At 37.4% G+C, this 15,653-nt stretch overlaps 3 protein-coding genes and 1 non-coding gene across 8 annotated transcripts; 3 read left to right on the top strand and 1 right to left on the bottom strand.

Annotated features, from left to right (window-relative positions):
- Positions 1-59: 59 nt before the first annotated feature.
- On the bottom strand, positions 60-1,602 carry LOC137132736 (coiled-coil domain-containing protein 186-like). The gene is made up of 5 exons (XM_067515638.1): positions 1,200-1,602; positions 852-952; positions 504-641; positions 305-414; positions 60-225 (listed from the first exon to the last, which is right to left on the bottom strand). The coding sequence occupies exons 1-5, from the start codon at positions 1,248-1,250 to the stop codon at positions 164-166; spliced, it is 462 nt and encodes a 153-aa protein (XP_067371739.1). The 5' UTR covers positions 1,251-1,602; the 3' UTR covers positions 60-163.
- trnak-uuu (transfer RNA lysine (anticodon UUU)) lies at positions 1,375-1,447 on the top strand. Its single transcript has one exon. It is a non-coding gene; the product is annotated as a tRNA-Lys (tRNA).
- A 139-nt stretch (positions 1,603-1,741) lies between the features above and the next one.
- LOC137133456 (uncharacterized) lies at positions 1,742-6,913 on the top strand. Its single transcript, XM_067517118.1, has 18 exons — positions 1,742-1,964; positions 2,046-2,088; positions 2,180-2,242; positions 2,344-2,499; positions 2,613-2,730; positions 2,964-3,142; positions 3,309-3,390; positions 3,473-3,597; positions 3,718-3,736; positions 4,759-4,900; positions 5,001-5,052; positions 5,167-5,226; positions 5,306-5,458; positions 5,548-5,665; positions 5,787-5,965; positions 6,077-6,158; positions 6,258-6,382; positions 6,488-6,913. The coding sequence occupies exons 1-18, from the start codon at positions 1,905-1,907 to the stop codon at positions 6,499-6,501; spliced, it is 1,770 nt and encodes a 589-aa protein (XP_067373219.1). The 5' UTR covers positions 1,742-1,904; the 3' UTR covers positions 6,502-6,913.
- A 677-nt stretch (positions 6,914-7,590) lies between these two features.
- tra2b (transformer 2 beta homolog) lies at positions 7,591-12,832 on the top strand. Of its 5 annotated transcripts, none has more exons than XM_067516297.1 (9): positions 7,594-7,749; positions 9,744-9,995; positions 10,319-10,464; positions 10,582-10,744; positions 10,830-11,018; positions 11,113-11,228; positions 12,083-12,208; positions 12,374-12,444; positions 12,576-12,832. In XM_067516297.1, the coding sequence occupies exons 3-9, from the start codon at positions 10,343-10,345 to the stop codon at positions 12,584-12,586; spliced, it is 798 nt and encodes a 265-aa protein (XP_067372398.1). In that variant the 5' UTR covers positions 7,594-7,749; positions 9,744-9,995; positions 10,319-10,342; the 3' UTR covers positions 12,587-12,832. The 5 variants fall into 5 exon arrangements, with proteins under 5 accessions (XP_067372395.1, XP_067372398.1, XP_067372397.1 ...); XM_067516296.1 differs by having other exon boundaries at positions 9,744-9,982; XM_067516294.1 differs by lacking the exon at positions 9,744-9,995 and having other exon boundaries at positions 7,591-7,749.
- Positions 12,833-15,653: the final 2,821 nt, after the last annotated feature.

A 15,653-nucleotide genomic window follows, 5' to 3' on the forward strand; every position in this document is an offset into this window, starting at 1 on the left:
AGTGGTTCAAATATAGTATCATAATACAAACAAAAAAATAAAACTCAAGCAAACTACTAGAACATTGAGTAGAGTTTATTAAATGCAAGAAAATATACATATAAGTTATTTATAGACATTTAATGCAATATAAAATAATGTGTCAGTAATTTACAAATGGTTGTTAAAATCTTGATTTACTTGATTTTGCTTTTATTCTGGTTGGTGCATGGATCAATGCTTCTGCTGTAGGGAAAGAGAGACAGTATATTACAAACTTGAAATTATGTTTGTCAAGATTAGGCCACCCCAACACCCGCCTTACCAGCCACATTACGAGCCTTGGCCTCTGCCAGACGGCGTTTCACCTCCACAATCTCGGCAGTGAGGTTTCTCGCCTTGGTTGTAAAACGTTCAATCTTTTCCTGTAAATCACTATTTTGGTTTCGGAAAGATAATGAGTGCCCAGTGCGGGTTTGTACATTTCTTACTTTATTCACTGTGCATGCTGTACCATACATTACCTGTCCACAGAGACTTGGCTATTCAGTTGTTCAGAGAGGTGCTTTTCCTCCTGCAGTAAATGGCCGAGATGCTGTAAAACATCCACAACCTCAGTTTTGTCCATCATCAACTCCACCCTCTGCTTAGTTTCCTTGGTGCTGCAAACGAAAGCAGAGTTCATTAGACGTTTAATAACTGCAAAACGTGAACAGTCACAGTCCGTTGTTTTAGATTGTTTACATTTCTCAGTCAATATCGTACGTAACGCTAAGCAATTACGTCACAGGCACAAAGCAAGTGGAGAAAAAACTTTTATTTTCACATTTGAAACCTGACTGGATCATGGATCAAAATAACAGTAACGTTACCACTGACTTATGTCCTCTTCAACCCGCAATCTTTGTTGCTGGACCGCCTCCAGTTTACGAGAGTTTTCGTGGATAGCATCCTGCAGCTCCTTGATCTGCCCCTGCAATTTAACGAGAGCAATTCACATTAACGTTAAAACAACTTTAATTAGTTTGCTAAAAAATTTGTTACGTTAACACTGTAGTTAACGTTGGCGGGAATATCAATGTTTCTTTAAATTTGTTTTATGGATAGTTGGTTCTTAGCTTTAGTATGGATGCAATTAACGTTAGTTCCGTTAGCTGACAGTAGCGTTAGCTTGTTAGCTAATTACAGCTGGCTAATGTTGCGAGGCGACATAATCCTACCGTTGAATCGCCTTGTTGTGTTAGAAATGTGTGGCCAGAAAATGCTGTCATGATATCTTGATTCTCTAAAATTGTCTTGCAAGATTTGTTGACCCGCCCTCACTGAATTTCAATCTCCTACAGACAGTTTCAGTTTGGCAGCGTTATAAGAAGTGCTTCCGGTGTCGATGTCAGAGCCCGGATAGCTCAGTCGGTAGAGCATCAGACTTTTAATCTGAGGGTCCAGGGTTCAAGTCCCTGTTCGGGCGCTCCTACTTTTTTCTAAGCTTTTTTTCCACAATATTTTGAGGAGTTACTTATTATCTGACATTAGCAACGCAACACTAAATGTCAACTGATGCTAAGCTTAGCTTCAGTAAAAAGAAACAGCACTCTGGGTAAATGTATTACACATCTAAAGCCTAAAATTGCTACAAACCTTCGCCAAACATTAAACCATTTCATTTAAAGCTCATCACTGAAGTGGAGCTGTCATTAAACACAGTGACACCTCACATTATCCTACTTTTGGAGTTGTTGTTTATGAAAGAATCTAACTAATTTTGGGGATTAACGTCACTTACAAACAGATAACAGTAACTCAGTTATTTACCTGAGATAATTATGGGTATTATCTCAGGACAGTGATTGGGAACACCTATAAAGCTAGGTGTTAGTTCAGGGAAAATGGCAACACTGAAGACACAGGCTATCTGACCAGTCGAGATGGAGCGGATTATCCTCTTGTTCCTGGTTTCAAACTGTCTATGTGCTTTACATACCCAGGTAAAAATGCATGAGATTGAAGTTGTACTCTGATTTTAGACGGGATGCAACGCATTTCAAACAACCTTTTCTTCTTTGCAGAATTTTTTGTTCAGCCCAAAACGGGGCCCTATTGGCTATAAAGGTAAATACATTTTGAACTTGATTTAAATATTGATGTAAGTGTGGCTGCAGTAAATTTGTACATACACTCACTATAGAATTTTCCTTATAAGACCGTGATGAGCAAAGTGATGGGACAGTAATGGATGAGATCATTAAAACTAATGAGTTCCAAGGTAAGTTACACAGAGTGTTCTACAGTTTACGCAACACACTTTAACAAACAAACTTTTGATGCCCATTTCCGAATCATTTAATTTCCCAATTTCTGTCTCAGCTTCTCGATTCCTAGATGGCACTACCAGTCTCAGGGAGGGAGACATTGCTGTTTCTTCTGGAAGGCGTTCTAAAGCCTGCTTTGCACGGAGCTGCCTCTGGGCTAAGTCAGTGGATGGACATGTCTACATTGCATACAAACTCTCACCTGAATACTGTATGTTATTTTGGTATTAAATTTAGGTAAATGCTTACATCACAGCCTGTGTGACATTCATTAACTTTATATTCAACTTGTGCCCTGTTTACTCGGTCTAAACAAATTAACAGCTGAAGTGGAGACAAGTCTGATAAAGAAGGGAATGGAAAACATAGAGAAGGGCACCTGTGTGCGGTTTGTTCCTTGGACTCACCAGCAAGACTACATTGACATTCAGCCAAAATCTGGGTTAGTGCATTTGCAGAACATTTACCGTTTGCCTGGAAAGTTGGATTCAGTAATGTGGAAGTCTTTGTTAAAATGTTTCTCCTTTGTAAGAAATGTTTTTCTGTCTGGAAGAGATATAAAGCGCAGAGTTGCCTAGCTAGAGTTAATAGAGTTATCAATTGGGTAACCTAAAGAGGTTTTGTTTAAAAGTTTTTAATCACATGTTCTCTGTCTTGATTTGTGTATTAATGCAGGTGTTGGTCCTACCTTGGTGTACGAGGTGGAAGACAGACCTTATCTCTTCAGAACCCTGACTGCCTCCAAGCAGGAGTGATTTCGCATGAATTCATGCATGCCTTGGGCTTTGTGCATGAACAGTCCCGCTTTGACCGGGACAACTATGTCACCATCATGTGGCCAAACATTTGGAGGGGTAATTTCAAAGGGGCGGGAAGGCATTGGGAAATTTCCACAAATGCTAAATTAAAGAATATTTATAACAAAAAATGTAAAATGTTTTATATTGTGTAACAAAACTACAACAAAATTTAAATGCTTACAGTTATTAAATATGAAAATATTTTTTCAATTTTCAACAGATCGTTTGAGGAACTTTGAGAAGTTCAGAACTGACAGTCTAGGCCTACCATATGACTACGGCTCAATTATGCATTTTGGAATGTAAGTAGTGTAAAATCTGATTTAGATTATAAAATAATCTATTGCCATTATGCATGTTTTGTAATGTAATGTCTTTATTTAGGTATGCCTACTCTCAGGATGGGGAGCCAACTATCATCCCTAAGAGCAACAAGGACATAAAGCTGGGGCAGACATCAACCCTCAGCCACATTGACAGACTGAAAATCAACAGGCTTTATAACTGTGGTTGGTATCTGAACTACGCTTGTCATTATTTTAGAGAAAATAACTGTTGGAAAATGTACAATTAGTACTACATTTGTTCCTCACATCATAAATTTGATTTCTGTCTGTCTCTTGCTACAGGTGAGGATGATGATTACTAGCCACAGTGAATTAAAGTGAAAAGGGATTGTATGAAAACCTAAGAAACTGATATTAAATTGGTGGACATAATTGAAATAAACATTGATTTCAGCTCTCTATCAGCATCCATCCTGTGTGTTTGCAGTTGTGTGATTAAAAGAACATGTTGCTTATTTTGAGAAGGTGTAAAAAAGGACCTTTTGTGCTAAGTAAACAGGAAAAACTGTGTTGCAACACTACGTAGTTTGGTTTTAAGTAGTCATCAGATTGTCCCCACCCACCATACAATAATGATTAGATGACTCAGTAACAGATTATCATATTGAATTCCTACTTGCATGCATATAAATGACTTTGTTTTTGCACAGATCATGTTATGAAAGAAATAAAGGCAAAGTTGCAAGTCTGTTTTATTCAGAGAAAGCCTGAAGAAAAGCCTAAAGAAACAATTCATAGTAGGCCTATGACAAGAAACAAATGTGACTATACTTAAAACCGAGATGGTTTTTTTCATACTGAAGTATAACTGCAGATGCAAGAATTTCTAAAATGCTAACACATTAAAATTTTTTACCTCAGTCATTACTTTTCAAATTGCCCCCTTAAAAGCAACAGAAATAATATTTGGAGAAGGATACAGTTTTGCTTTTATATATTTACCTCTGCGACAAAATGATTGTTGTCAAGACGGTTACGAACGTATTGTTTATCATAAAATGACTGGTTATCGGCTCAGTCAGTCACAAATTGCTGGTCTGATGGACTGTGTGGACAGTTATTCCCCTGGTAGCAACTGCTGAGTTGTAGCACATCCAGGAGCAAAACACCTTTAAGTGTCTCATTTCTGAAATGCTGAATCGTAACGTGCGATAAGTACAGGGCACAAGTGAAGGTCAGCATCGAGACCACCTGTTATGGATCAGCAGTGGGCTTGAGTAAATTACACTGACTGAATGATGGAGGGTCTTAATCATGCTTCATCACAGAACATGTGCCCAATCAGTACAGAGTACAGGAGGAGATGTGAGTATATAGTTTCAGCAGAGGTGCAGAGTTTAGCTCTTGCCTTGGAAGACTGCAGACTGAAAAGCCTATACTCCCAAACACAGCAATGCATTATACCATGATGCTTCTGGGTATCTTGCTTGGCTTGCTGACCCAGACATACACTCTACCTGTTAAGGTCAGTACCAAGAGAAAATTTTTATATCAACCCCCCCTTTGGTCTTGCTTTAGTTATGCTTTACAACCAAGATATGCTGAAATGTACCTTTGTATTACAGAATTCTACAGGAGTACTTGAGGGAAAAGTGAGGTTGAAAAGGAAATACTCAGGTAAGCTATTTGGAAAAGTTAGTCTTTAAAGCACTTTCTCATGAAATGTAAATAATATATTTTGATGATATGGGAAATAGTACATGACTATTGTATCTATCTTTTCTTGCTCAGATGAAATTACAGATTTTGATGACATAAATGTAATGGATCAAATCCTGGATGTCAACAGAAGTGAGTAAGATGTAAATTATTTAAAATGCATTCAGATTCAGGTTTTTCACACAATTTAATCAAATGTTTGTGTAACCAGGGTTGCGAGTCCCCAGAGGACTGTCAATCAGAGACGGAGATATTGCCAGCTCATACATACAAAGTGCCATAACATGCCCTGGCAATGCTTGTCTGTGGCCTAAATCTGTGGATGGGTTCGTTTATATACCCTACATCCTCTCTCCACTGTATGGTATGAATCAAAATATAAAGAGGTGTGACAGTACAATGAGATTTGCAATTGTAATCTTCTTATGTTAATCTTTTTTTTTTTTGTGGTAGATGACATGGACAGAATAACCGTAGAAACAGGAATGCAAGACATTTCTTCTGGAACATGCATTAAATTTGTTCAACGCACTCATGAAGCCAATTTTCTTGATATCCAGCCAAGATATGGGTAAATAAAATGCTACATTTGTCTTTAATGTGATACCTGTCTTGATATTTATGTGTACAGTAATTCTTGAGGTGGTTTTGTATAGTTTTGACATAAATAATTTTTTGTCCTTTGCCCCAAGCTGCTGGTCATTTCTTGGGCAGATTGGAGGAAGCCAGACCCTTTCACTGCAAAGTCCTGGATGCATGTGGTCAGGAGTAGCTGCCCATGAGTTCATGCACGCTCTTGGCTTTGTACACGAACAGTCCCGCTCAGATCGTGACCACTATGTCACAATTGTATGGAAAAACATCATTCCAGGTTAGATGAGTAGTCACCAGCCAGCATTATACTTCTGAACTCATACAGTCTTTTACCTACACTTTCCAGCAAATGAATTTACCCTCCCTCAATTTTTTTTATGTTTGATAGAACACATTCATAACTTCAGGAAACAAGTGACAAACAATCTCAACAGCCCATATGACTACAGCTCTGTTATGCATTATGGAAGGTGAGCTAAGCTTTGAAGCAGCATAATAATGGGTACTACATGTTTTACCAAGGAATTTCTACCCTATACAGTATTTTATGTATTGTATGTTTGTTTCAGGTATGCTTTCTCTGACGGTGGTGGACCAACAATAATCCCAAAGCCTGATCCTTACATTCCCATTGGACAGCGAGATGGGCCAAGTGCACTAGATCTTCATAAAATAAATGTCCTTTATGAATGTGGTAGGTGAACATTCACATCTACTAGCAATTGTTGAAAAATTACTTCTTTAATATTTCTTTGGTTTCAAATGACTGGATTTTTTTATTCTCTACACCCCACTATAGGTCCCCTTGAGTAACTGGATCCAGAATAGTATATTTTTTTAGTCATTTTCTGTTAAATCTGCTAGATGTTATTATTAAATGCTAGTCTTAAGCAGATTATATGGGCAAAATTGTAACATTCTTATCCTATTTTAGCAATTTCATATACTTTAAATTATTATAAAATATTGTAGTTGCTCATTTTAGATAGTTTAGTTTGCTGTCATTGCAGTATAGTAGGCTGCCATAAAATTGTCATAATATGAAACAAAGAAGCCAGTAAGAATTCAAAGCTTAATATAACTAACTAATCACCATGAAATGATAATAGACTGAAAACTGACCAGTCATTTTGTTCGATTTCTTGCCTTATCACCTTCTGCACAATTGAAATAAAAGAAAATACTACAGTAAAAGTAATGGTCTGTTTTAGACATCTTTGTCACATGTTTGTTTTGCAGAGCAATAAATGAGGCCTTGTGGCCTGATCATATGTTGTACATTAGTGCTTTTCTGTATCCCTCATTACTACAGTCCAGTTTTTTTGCACTCAAATGAAGCATAGTGCTCTTAAACAGACTAGAGTAAGCCTTTTCCACAGAATAGCTCTCATTTTGCTGTCTAAATAAAACTCTAGTGAAAAAGTAATGCATGCAATAAAACAGCAAGGGTGAGGAGAAGATAGCAGGAAAAGCCAACACTTTTGCGCGTAGTACTTTTGTGCGTAGCAATTTTGTTTTCAATTGGAGGAGAGTGTTGAGGAAAGCCCACAATAATTAACGTTAACAGGCTTAAAGCTTATAAGCAGCATGTAATGGTAGGCTATTATTATTGCTATTATTATTATTATTACAACTTTAATATACAGTAACATTGCAGTCTCAAACCAGCCTTACATAACCATGGTCTACAACATTTGGTTTCAGTGAACATTTAATTATATTGGAAATATCTATGTGAATTTTAATATGTCAATCTGGTCTCTTTGTTAGGTTGTCGCACACGTGTTTTGGGCTTAATGCAAAGTTTTGTACACGATGTCCTAATACAATTACCTATTATGGTCATGTTCCTGTTTCAGTGCGTTCGCGTGTTCCCTTATTTAAATAGAGCGAGGAACAGAAGGGGAGGAGCTGACGTAACACCCTCTCCCGCGCGCACACACTCGAAGTATGCTGTAGTTGTCCGGTGTTAGCATCGAGCACGCCACTTTTTCATTTATATATACACAATTCACCGATACTGTCAGTGGTGCTAAAATGAGTGATAACGACAAAGGACGGGTAGGTATAAACCGATTAATGTTTGGCTGTAAAAATTTTAGAGCTAAGGCTAATGTAGAAATGGTTCGATTGTATGAAACAATAATGCTAATTGTTCAATAACTAGTACCACTTGTTCAATAACGTTAGCGTGAACGCTAGCTGGTTGGTTTAACGTTAGCTTTCAGGTCAAATGTGCTGCTGCATTAGCTAGCAATAAATTAAGACAGATTGGTTCTAATATTTGTGATCAGCTGTTATACTTCAAAAAATATGCTCAAAACGATCTCGACACGAGTAGAAGGATGACTTTAATTTTAATGGTAGCTAGCGGGCTAACGCTAGCTTATCAGTGTTAGCTAGTAAGGTCTCAGGCCCTGTCTGAGAAGTGTGTAAGGACTGCGGCTGTCAGCCAACCCAATTATCAAGATACGCGGGTGCATAACCAGAATTAAAGCCTGAATGTCCATCGTTAATTTGTTTTAAAGCTTATATTGGCTACGTTGGTTAATAAAGTTAAATTATGTTAACTTTAGCGTTGCTAATTAACTCTAGTTGTTCACTTATGTAATTCTGTCAAGTTAGAATCTCTGTGCAAAATTCGAAAACTGTATCTTCTCTGTCGTTTATTTTTTTCCACAAAACTACATTAGATGGCAGTTTAACAGCATTCAATTTAGTAACTATGATGTGGTAGGTAATTACATTTTAACACACTAGATGGGATCTCAAATAACGTTACGCTATCTAGCATTAATCCTAGTGTTTTTTCACTTGGGTTCTGTTATTTCAGGCACGTCAAGTTGTGTTAATCAAGCCGTTCATTTTCGTTTTTAATTGTTTAAAGCGTAAATGAACCGCCTTAAGATGTAGCCTTACGTATATTCAATAACAGCTAGTGTTCTATTTCCTGTGTTGCTTGCCCCCTGGCTGTAGCACAATGAAACAATCCCAGTGCGGTTGTGCCAACTGAAGCAGCATAGACCACGCCCACCGGTTAGTGGGCCAAAAGTTGCTGCTTTATGGCACCATATCATACATATGGAACCATCGTTTCATGTAGGCAATATCGTGATGCTATATACCAGAAACGGTTTGATTCGTGTCTCTGTCAGTAAACCGACTGTTTGCAACACATTAGTTGATGGCTCTGGGTCAAAAACCAGATGCAAAATTTAGGATATTCATTCACATTCGAATGCATTTATTTTTTCTGTAATTATCAGAGGCTGACAAGGCATTAATGCCATTTTGCACCAACTGCGTCTCTGGTTGCCGTGAAATGTCTTCAGTTTTGTCATATGAATTGTGGACATGCAGCTTGGCTGGCTGGCTGGCTTAACGCCCCAAAATGTTTTGTACACTGGCATTCGCAGTGTGATAATCCTAAACTGGCAAATTTTGGTAAACCCTCTATCTCAATAAGATCTCTGGAAGCAGTTTGCTGAACTTACTGGAAAACTGTATGCTAATTATGCAAGTCAGTACAAATGATGCAGCAGCATCTTGAGGGCATTCAGTGGTTTCACATACACTATGTGGCTTAAAAGCCACTTGAAAGAAATTGTGTAGTATCACTTTTTTTATGCATTTGTTAAGATAATTTATTTTTTCATAGTGAGAGAATTAAAGTTAATTTGTTGATAACTGTTAATCTTTACCTGTACATTCTTGTCACTGTGTATTTGTTTAGAACAATATTGTTTGTCAATGAAAAAATTACAAACACGTGTTTGCAGGGGAATCTCTAACTTTAGGCAGCAGTTCTAAATATGATCACAGCTGTCTACATTAATATTGCATATACAATGTTTTTTACGCTACGAAAAGATTACAGTTGATGTGGAACCACTGAAAGTAAAATATTTACAAAACTAACACTAAAGGTTTGTATTATGTGGTCTGAAACATTCCCCTTCATTTCATAAAATTGTAATACATTAACACATTTAAAGTTGAATGAGGGTGCAGTTTTAATTGTAGTCATATTCTTCATCCTTTTCTTTTTCATAAAGGTTAAGATTGAAGGACGAAGAAAATGCGGAAGAAGTCTCATGTCCACTTTATTTTGAATAATATGAAGCTCAGATGTGTGAAGCTGAATTGTTGAATGCATGCTAAAACATGAGGAGGGAAGAAGTATGGGCAGTGTGTGAGATGGGGGAAGTAAGAAGAAATAAGACAATTGAAGAAAGAAGAATAATATGAAGTAATGAAGTTACAGAAATGAAGTTAAGGAAGTATTCTGGATAAGGTCATGGCGCTAAGTAAATTTCTGGTCTTTGTCAATTGCGTGCATGTTGTTATTTTATCCAACACTGCAGTATTTATCATAATTGTTTTACACAAATGTCAAATATTTTTCTTCATGTTGACAATTTTAATTATATAAATTAATTTAATTGCATTGATGTCACACTGTTCATTGCTACACACATTAGTATTAACCTGCATTCCTAAATTCAGTTTAGTTTTTCTGTACTCTTCACAGGATAACCTTAATTGTTAAAACTGAAATATTTAGGCTCATGTCTCAGTTCGTCCTGTCATTGGTGCTGATAAGATGTGTGTTGGTGTGTGGTTTGTTCAGGAGTCTCGATCTGCATCCAGGAGCATGAGTCCACGGGGCTCAGGAAAGTCAGCGAGCCGTTCCCCGGTTCACTCACCTGCCCATTCAAAAGAGGGTTCCCGCCGTTCCCATTCCAAATCTCGGTCCCGGTCCAGATCAAAATCTGGGTATGTGAATACATCTTTGGTGTAACTGTGGTGTAAAACCGTTCTTTGCCAGTTGAAAAATAATTGGAAGTGAATGGTTATATAGCCAATGTGAATGTGTTGTTTCTGTCTGTATAGGTCTCATTCTCACCGTGGCTCCCGCAGGCACTACAGCCGTTCTCGCTCACGCTCAAGGTCTTATCATCGGCATTCTCGAAGCAGGTCCTACAGTGGAGAGCGTCGCCGCAGGAGCCATAGCCGGTCCCCCATGTCTAATCGACGCAGGCACATTGGCAACCGTGTAAGGGCAGAGTGGTGCATGTTTTAAGAAATCGGTCTGCACTGGCTGCATTAACATTCACAACATAACGTATCTAAAATTGCAGGCAAATCCAGATCCAAATTGCTGTCTGGGAGTGTTTGGGCTGAGCTTGTACACCACAGAAAGGGATCTCAGAGAGGTCTTCTCTAAATACGGTCCCCTGGCAGATGTTAGCATCGTCTATGACCAGCAGTCAAGACGCTCCAGGGGCTTTGCTTTTGTTTACTTTGAGAACACAGCTGATGCAAAAGAGGTACAAAAATTTTAATTGAGAAGGACTTTGACACACCTGTTCTCAAATATTTTATGGTTTTACAGACTTAATTTCTATGTTTATTCACTGTCAGGCAAAGGAACGTGCTAATGGCATGGAGCTGGATGGTCGTAGGATTAGGGTGGACTTCTCCATCACAAAAAGACCCCACACCCCAACCCCTGGAATCTACATGGGCAGGCCCACCTAGTAAGCCATCAGAAACACACCAAGTTTTTGTGTTACGTTCATGTTACCACATGTCATGTAATATATCGCAGTAGTTTTTCCATTTAACAGATATGTACTGGGCTTATCTAAAAGTTCAGTGTCTTGAGTGTTAAGTGGCTGTACGTAAAGAAAATCTTTTAAGTGCCGGTGGTGACTTTTCAAAAAGTAACTGCATTTTTAGCAAAGTTGTGGAAAATCATCAAGGGAAAGGTAGCTTCAGTCCAGTGTCAGTGTTATCACAATAGTGTAACAAAGCATGATATTGCGTAGGTAAAGTCTTCAGCCATTAGTGACAAATTCTCTGGTTACTTCAATTCAGTTTCATTAAAGTGATGCTTTAAGATAATTAAAAAAAAAAAAAAAAAAAAAAAGACTTGTTATGCCAATTACCTCCTCCATAATTGTATTTCAGCTTTTATGTAGACTTATGGGTTTTACCTAATTATTTAAAATCAGTTACAAAATAAACCCAAAACAAAGCCTTTGCAACTTGGACATGTGTCATTTCTGTTGAATGTCATAAAAGATTACAAAGTTATGACTTGTTGCTTACTGTTTAAAATAAAGTAGAGTCATCTAAAACACTTTCATTTTTGTGAAAGCAGAACTTAAAGTATTCCCAATGGTCGCTGACCACCTGCGTAAGAAAGTCATTTGTACGCATGTGTTCAGTAAGAGCATAAACACCAGAAATGAAAGATAAAACCAAACTACAAATGACATCTCCCTTCTGAAATATGTGATAACCAGGAAGAATTTTTTATATTTTTTTTTATTGTAATTAATGCTGTTTTTATAAAGCATTTAACTGGGTGTATTCTTCTTTGCTGTAGTGGAGGTGGAGGTGGTCCCAGTGGTCCTAGACGCTATTCACGTGACTACGACCGTGGGTATGACCGTGGATACGACCGAGGCGGATATGATCGCTATGATGACAGAGACTACTACAGATCATACAGGTAGTAATCCCAATTTGTGAAGTACGTCTGTGGATTACTGTTTATCACAAGGCTTCTGGGTTTTTTGTTTGTTTTCTTTTTTAATTCTTGCTCAGGTTTTCCTAAATACCCTTTTTAAATTAACAACAAACAAATGTAATAAATGTTTATTTTGTCCTATTCCAGAAGGCGTTCTCCATCACCATACTACAGAGGGGCATACAGGTCTCGGTCTAGGTCGCGGTCTTATTCCCCCCGTGAGTCTTTTTTATTTATTTATTTATCATTTATTTTTTTTTTTAAATAAATATCAGCTGCTTTATGGTTGGATTAATGGGGTGCAGTGTGTTTGGGTTTGTCTAATAACTTTTCTCCCCCCCCTCCACAGGACGCTATTGAACTTCCAGGCACAGATGTGATATGTTTGAGTGATGATTTAATTTGACAATAGATTTTCTTTCTTATGGTGATCACCTCACTTCTGTTTGCTAATGTAAATGTAAGCTGACATAAAATGTTCCTATTTGTTTTTAATTTTAAATGTATAGGCAAATCCTGCTACAAATGTTAGATTAATGCTTTGGTTTTTGTATACAAATTCAGTGAAAATTCATCTTTGAATAGATTAAAACTGAGATTCTTTCACTTTGACTCATCTGTCCTTACAGCATTTCTACATTGTCTTAAAATATTTAAGGCTGTTTCAAAACAGACAGGATGTATTAAAGCGTTTGTCTTACCACATCACTGTGTGCTACAGAATTAAACTTAGCTTAACCATAAAAACTGCTATGCATATCATGCTACATCTTACTTTAAAGAGGTATTGTTTTTGGAGAACCATTGTTAAACTGTCAAATAAACAAGTGAGTAATGATTATTTGCTTCCTACTTAGGCAAACAGTTACTAGTGAATTACTTAAATTCATATTGATGAATTATTACACACATCCAAACTAACAATTTACAGTACGTATTTTCTAATATTCACCCTGGGCACTCTGGAGAAGACGGGTTCTGTTGACATGAAAAATTAACTAAAAGAATTGCACATTAATTGTTACTAAACTTTAAATATAGTGATGGAGAGCTAGACCTAGGATGAGTATGGTGCTTTAACAATGTTTCAGCCTATCTAGCAAAGTCTATGGAAGTGCATATTCCCTTAGGTTGCATCGAGAGCTCCAAGTCCCTGATCACATCTTTTTTTTTTTTTTTTTTTTTCAGCAATATAAATAATAATGATGTGAAACGAAATGGCAGATGAGTGTTTTCAGGCTAATATAGCCTGACTGGAATTCCGTAATATAAATATCACTGCTTATCATTTAGCTGAAGTTTAAGTTAAACACCCCAACCCCCCCCCAATAAATTGCTAAATGACAGTTTGTAGGCACTCTTAATAATCTCTTAATAAACACTTGAGACTTGCTCAATTGTTTACTCATGAATAAGTTAATTTCCCTAAGCTTACAGTTTGTGTAACAGCAGTACAACGGAAGTCCAACATCTACCCCTAGTGGTCAGAGAGGAGTACGAACGGATTCCAGCCATTACACACGCAAGAAAATGTGTTATTTTCTTTGTTTTGTGTTTTAGGAAGTGAACCTCAAATCCACAAGTGAAAGGAAAGTAGTAAAACAGGGTGATTATTTGAGTGGTAACTTCACCTAAATCATTTAAAAATTAACATTATCTCTACTGGGAGCAAATCACACATATCATGGAATTGTCTTTTGTGTTTAGGGAATACTCTTTCTATCACAGCATTAATATTTTTGCTGTGTGTGTGTGAGCCAGTTATTAAAAGAAAAGTATAACGATAGCAAAGGTACTTGTTTTCTGTAGGAAAAATGCTGTTGTAGTTAAGTGTTTTATAATTCTAATACTTATTTTATTAAATAAGCTTTCTGTCCGGTTTCCCACATGAAAACCACTTCTTCAGAGTCGTCCTTTCACTGTCAGGTAAATGTGAAGTAAATAAAATAAGACTTCAGAGTTTTTGCACCCAGCAGTAAAAGTTTAACAATAGGAAACTCATTTAAAATGCCATTTCTTCAAAGCTACTTTAACTTGGTTAAGTTGTGCCATGAACAATAGTGTAATATTACAATTACACTATAATGCACTGTAATACTCTAGATGTTAATAGTAATAGCAAACTGTTTCACCACATTTTATTACACCGGGAATACAACACGAGAAACTTGCTATAAACTAAAACCAATTAAATTTCTTTTTAAACTGATGTGTTGCTCTAATTTTTTCTGATGCTCACATTAAACAGTTTTATGGTGGATGTTTTTGTTAATTGTATGACCATTTATTTCCTATATTCTGTTAATGAGCATTGGCTGATTCTGGTTAGAGCTCTGTGATATCCATGTTTAATGGATAAATAAAGTGAAACTTGAATCTTCAATTGAACGAGTTTAAAGTAAAAGGTATTAAAAATCAGGAATAAAACAGTAAGTAATGTCAAAGAAGCATGCAAGTCACAATAATTGAAATACTTGTAGGTAGTGAGATGCAGCCTTTCAAAGTGTTCAGATAGAGTGGAAAATGGCAAGACCATTGAAGAGACACAGCACTGGTCACCCAGCTGACCACACCTAGGAAACTGCATAAGCCTATTTATTTCCCTCTTTTACCACAAGTGTGCTTGTTCTTATGTGTATGATGTTTGGTTTAGTCAGAGGTTCTCTCTGTGTTCCCCAAATGTCACATCCCTTCCAGTCCCAGGTCATTTTCCTTTCGAAGTGGAAATCATTTTTCGGTGGCTACATGATATTTCAGCATACTGACCTAAATGGGTATTACATGTAACAATGTCTACTGAAACATCTCTGCTTTGTCTGTACCAAATTACAAATGCTAAAAATGCAAAAGCACGTAGGTTATGGTTATAAAATGAACGTAGTGATGCTTTAGTGCAGTAAATGAATGGGTGATGGGTCATGACTAAATGAGTCAAAGCAGGCATCAGCAGAAATACAACCAACAACCGTGTTATCATGTGATCAGGAAAGTAAAGAACTGTTTTTGTAAATAGGCCACAACTTGGACATTCCTCTGTTCACACACTAACGTAAACAAGGAGAGCGATCGCTCCTGCTGCTGGCACGCTCTGCACTACAGTGGGGTGGCAGTAATGTTCCAAGGCACAGGCCAGTCACATGTAGAGACACTCAAGTGCTGCAGGCAAAGGCTCCTCCCCTTGGTTAGTAGTGTATGTACAAGACTACACATCCATTGCACTAGCACTCCAGATGCTATACAATGTCTGTAGCCTGGGGTATGAGCTCAGACTGGCTGAGCGACACTGCATAGAGGGCCCCTCCTCCCTGCACAGGACCAGGAATCCCCTCACATCTCCATACCAGCCTCTAAAAATAAATGTTAGCTCACTTATATGTATTTTGCAGTTGGAGCTTTCAGCAAGATCCACAGGTTGAAATGCAAACTG

Source organism: Channa argus, chromosome 9 (genome assembly GCF_033026475.1).
Source record: "Channa argus isolate prfri chromosome 9, Channa argus male v1.0, whole genome shotgun sequence".
In the NCBI taxonomy this organism is placed as follows: Eukaryota; Metazoa; Chordata; class Actinopteri; order Anabantiformes; family Channidae; genus Channa; species Channa argus.

What these genes read in the sequence shown, in the direction of transcription:
- LOC137132736 (XM_067515638.1), bottom strand. Translation starts at nt 1,250, where the DNA reads ATGACAGCATTTTCTGGCCACACATTTCTAACACAACAAGGCGATTCA. An exon ending in GAAGAGGACATAAGTCAGTG is followed by an intron (nt 642 to 851) that starts GTAACGTTACTG and finishes TTTCGTTTGCAG; the next exon opens with CACCAAGGAAACTAAGCAGA. An exon ending in CAAGGCTCGTAATGTGGCTG is followed by an intron (nt 226 to 304) that starts GTAAGGCGGGTG and finishes CTTTCCCTACAG; the next exon opens with CAGAAGCATTGATCCATGCA.
- LOC137133456 (XM_067517118.1), top strand. Translation starts at nt 1,905, where the DNA reads ATGGAGCGGATTATCCTCTTGTTCCTGGTTTCAAACTGTCTATGTGCT. An exon ending in TCAATTATGCATTTTGGAAT is followed by an intron (nt 3,391 to 3,472) that starts GTAAGTAGTGTA and finishes GTCTTTATTTAG; the next exon opens with GTATGCCTACTCTCAGGATG. An exon ending in GTTGAAAAGGAAATACTCAG is followed by an intron (nt 5,053 to 5,166) that starts GTAAGCTATTTG and finishes TTTCTTGCTCAG; the next exon opens with ATGAAATTACAGATTTTGAT.
- tra2b (XM_067516293.1), top strand. Translation starts at nt 10,292, where the DNA reads ATGTGTGTTGGTGTGTGGTTTGTTCAGGAGTCTCGATCTGCATCCAGG. An exon ending in GCAGGCACATTGGCAACCGT is followed by an intron (nt 10,745 to 10,829) that starts GTAAGGGCAGAG and finishes CTAAAATTGCAG; the next exon opens with GCAAATCCAGATCCAAATTG. An exon ending in ACACAGCTGATGCAAAAGAG is followed by an intron (nt 11,019 to 11,112) that starts GTACAAAAATTT and finishes ATTCACTGTCAG; the next exon opens with GCAAAGGAACGTGCTAATGG.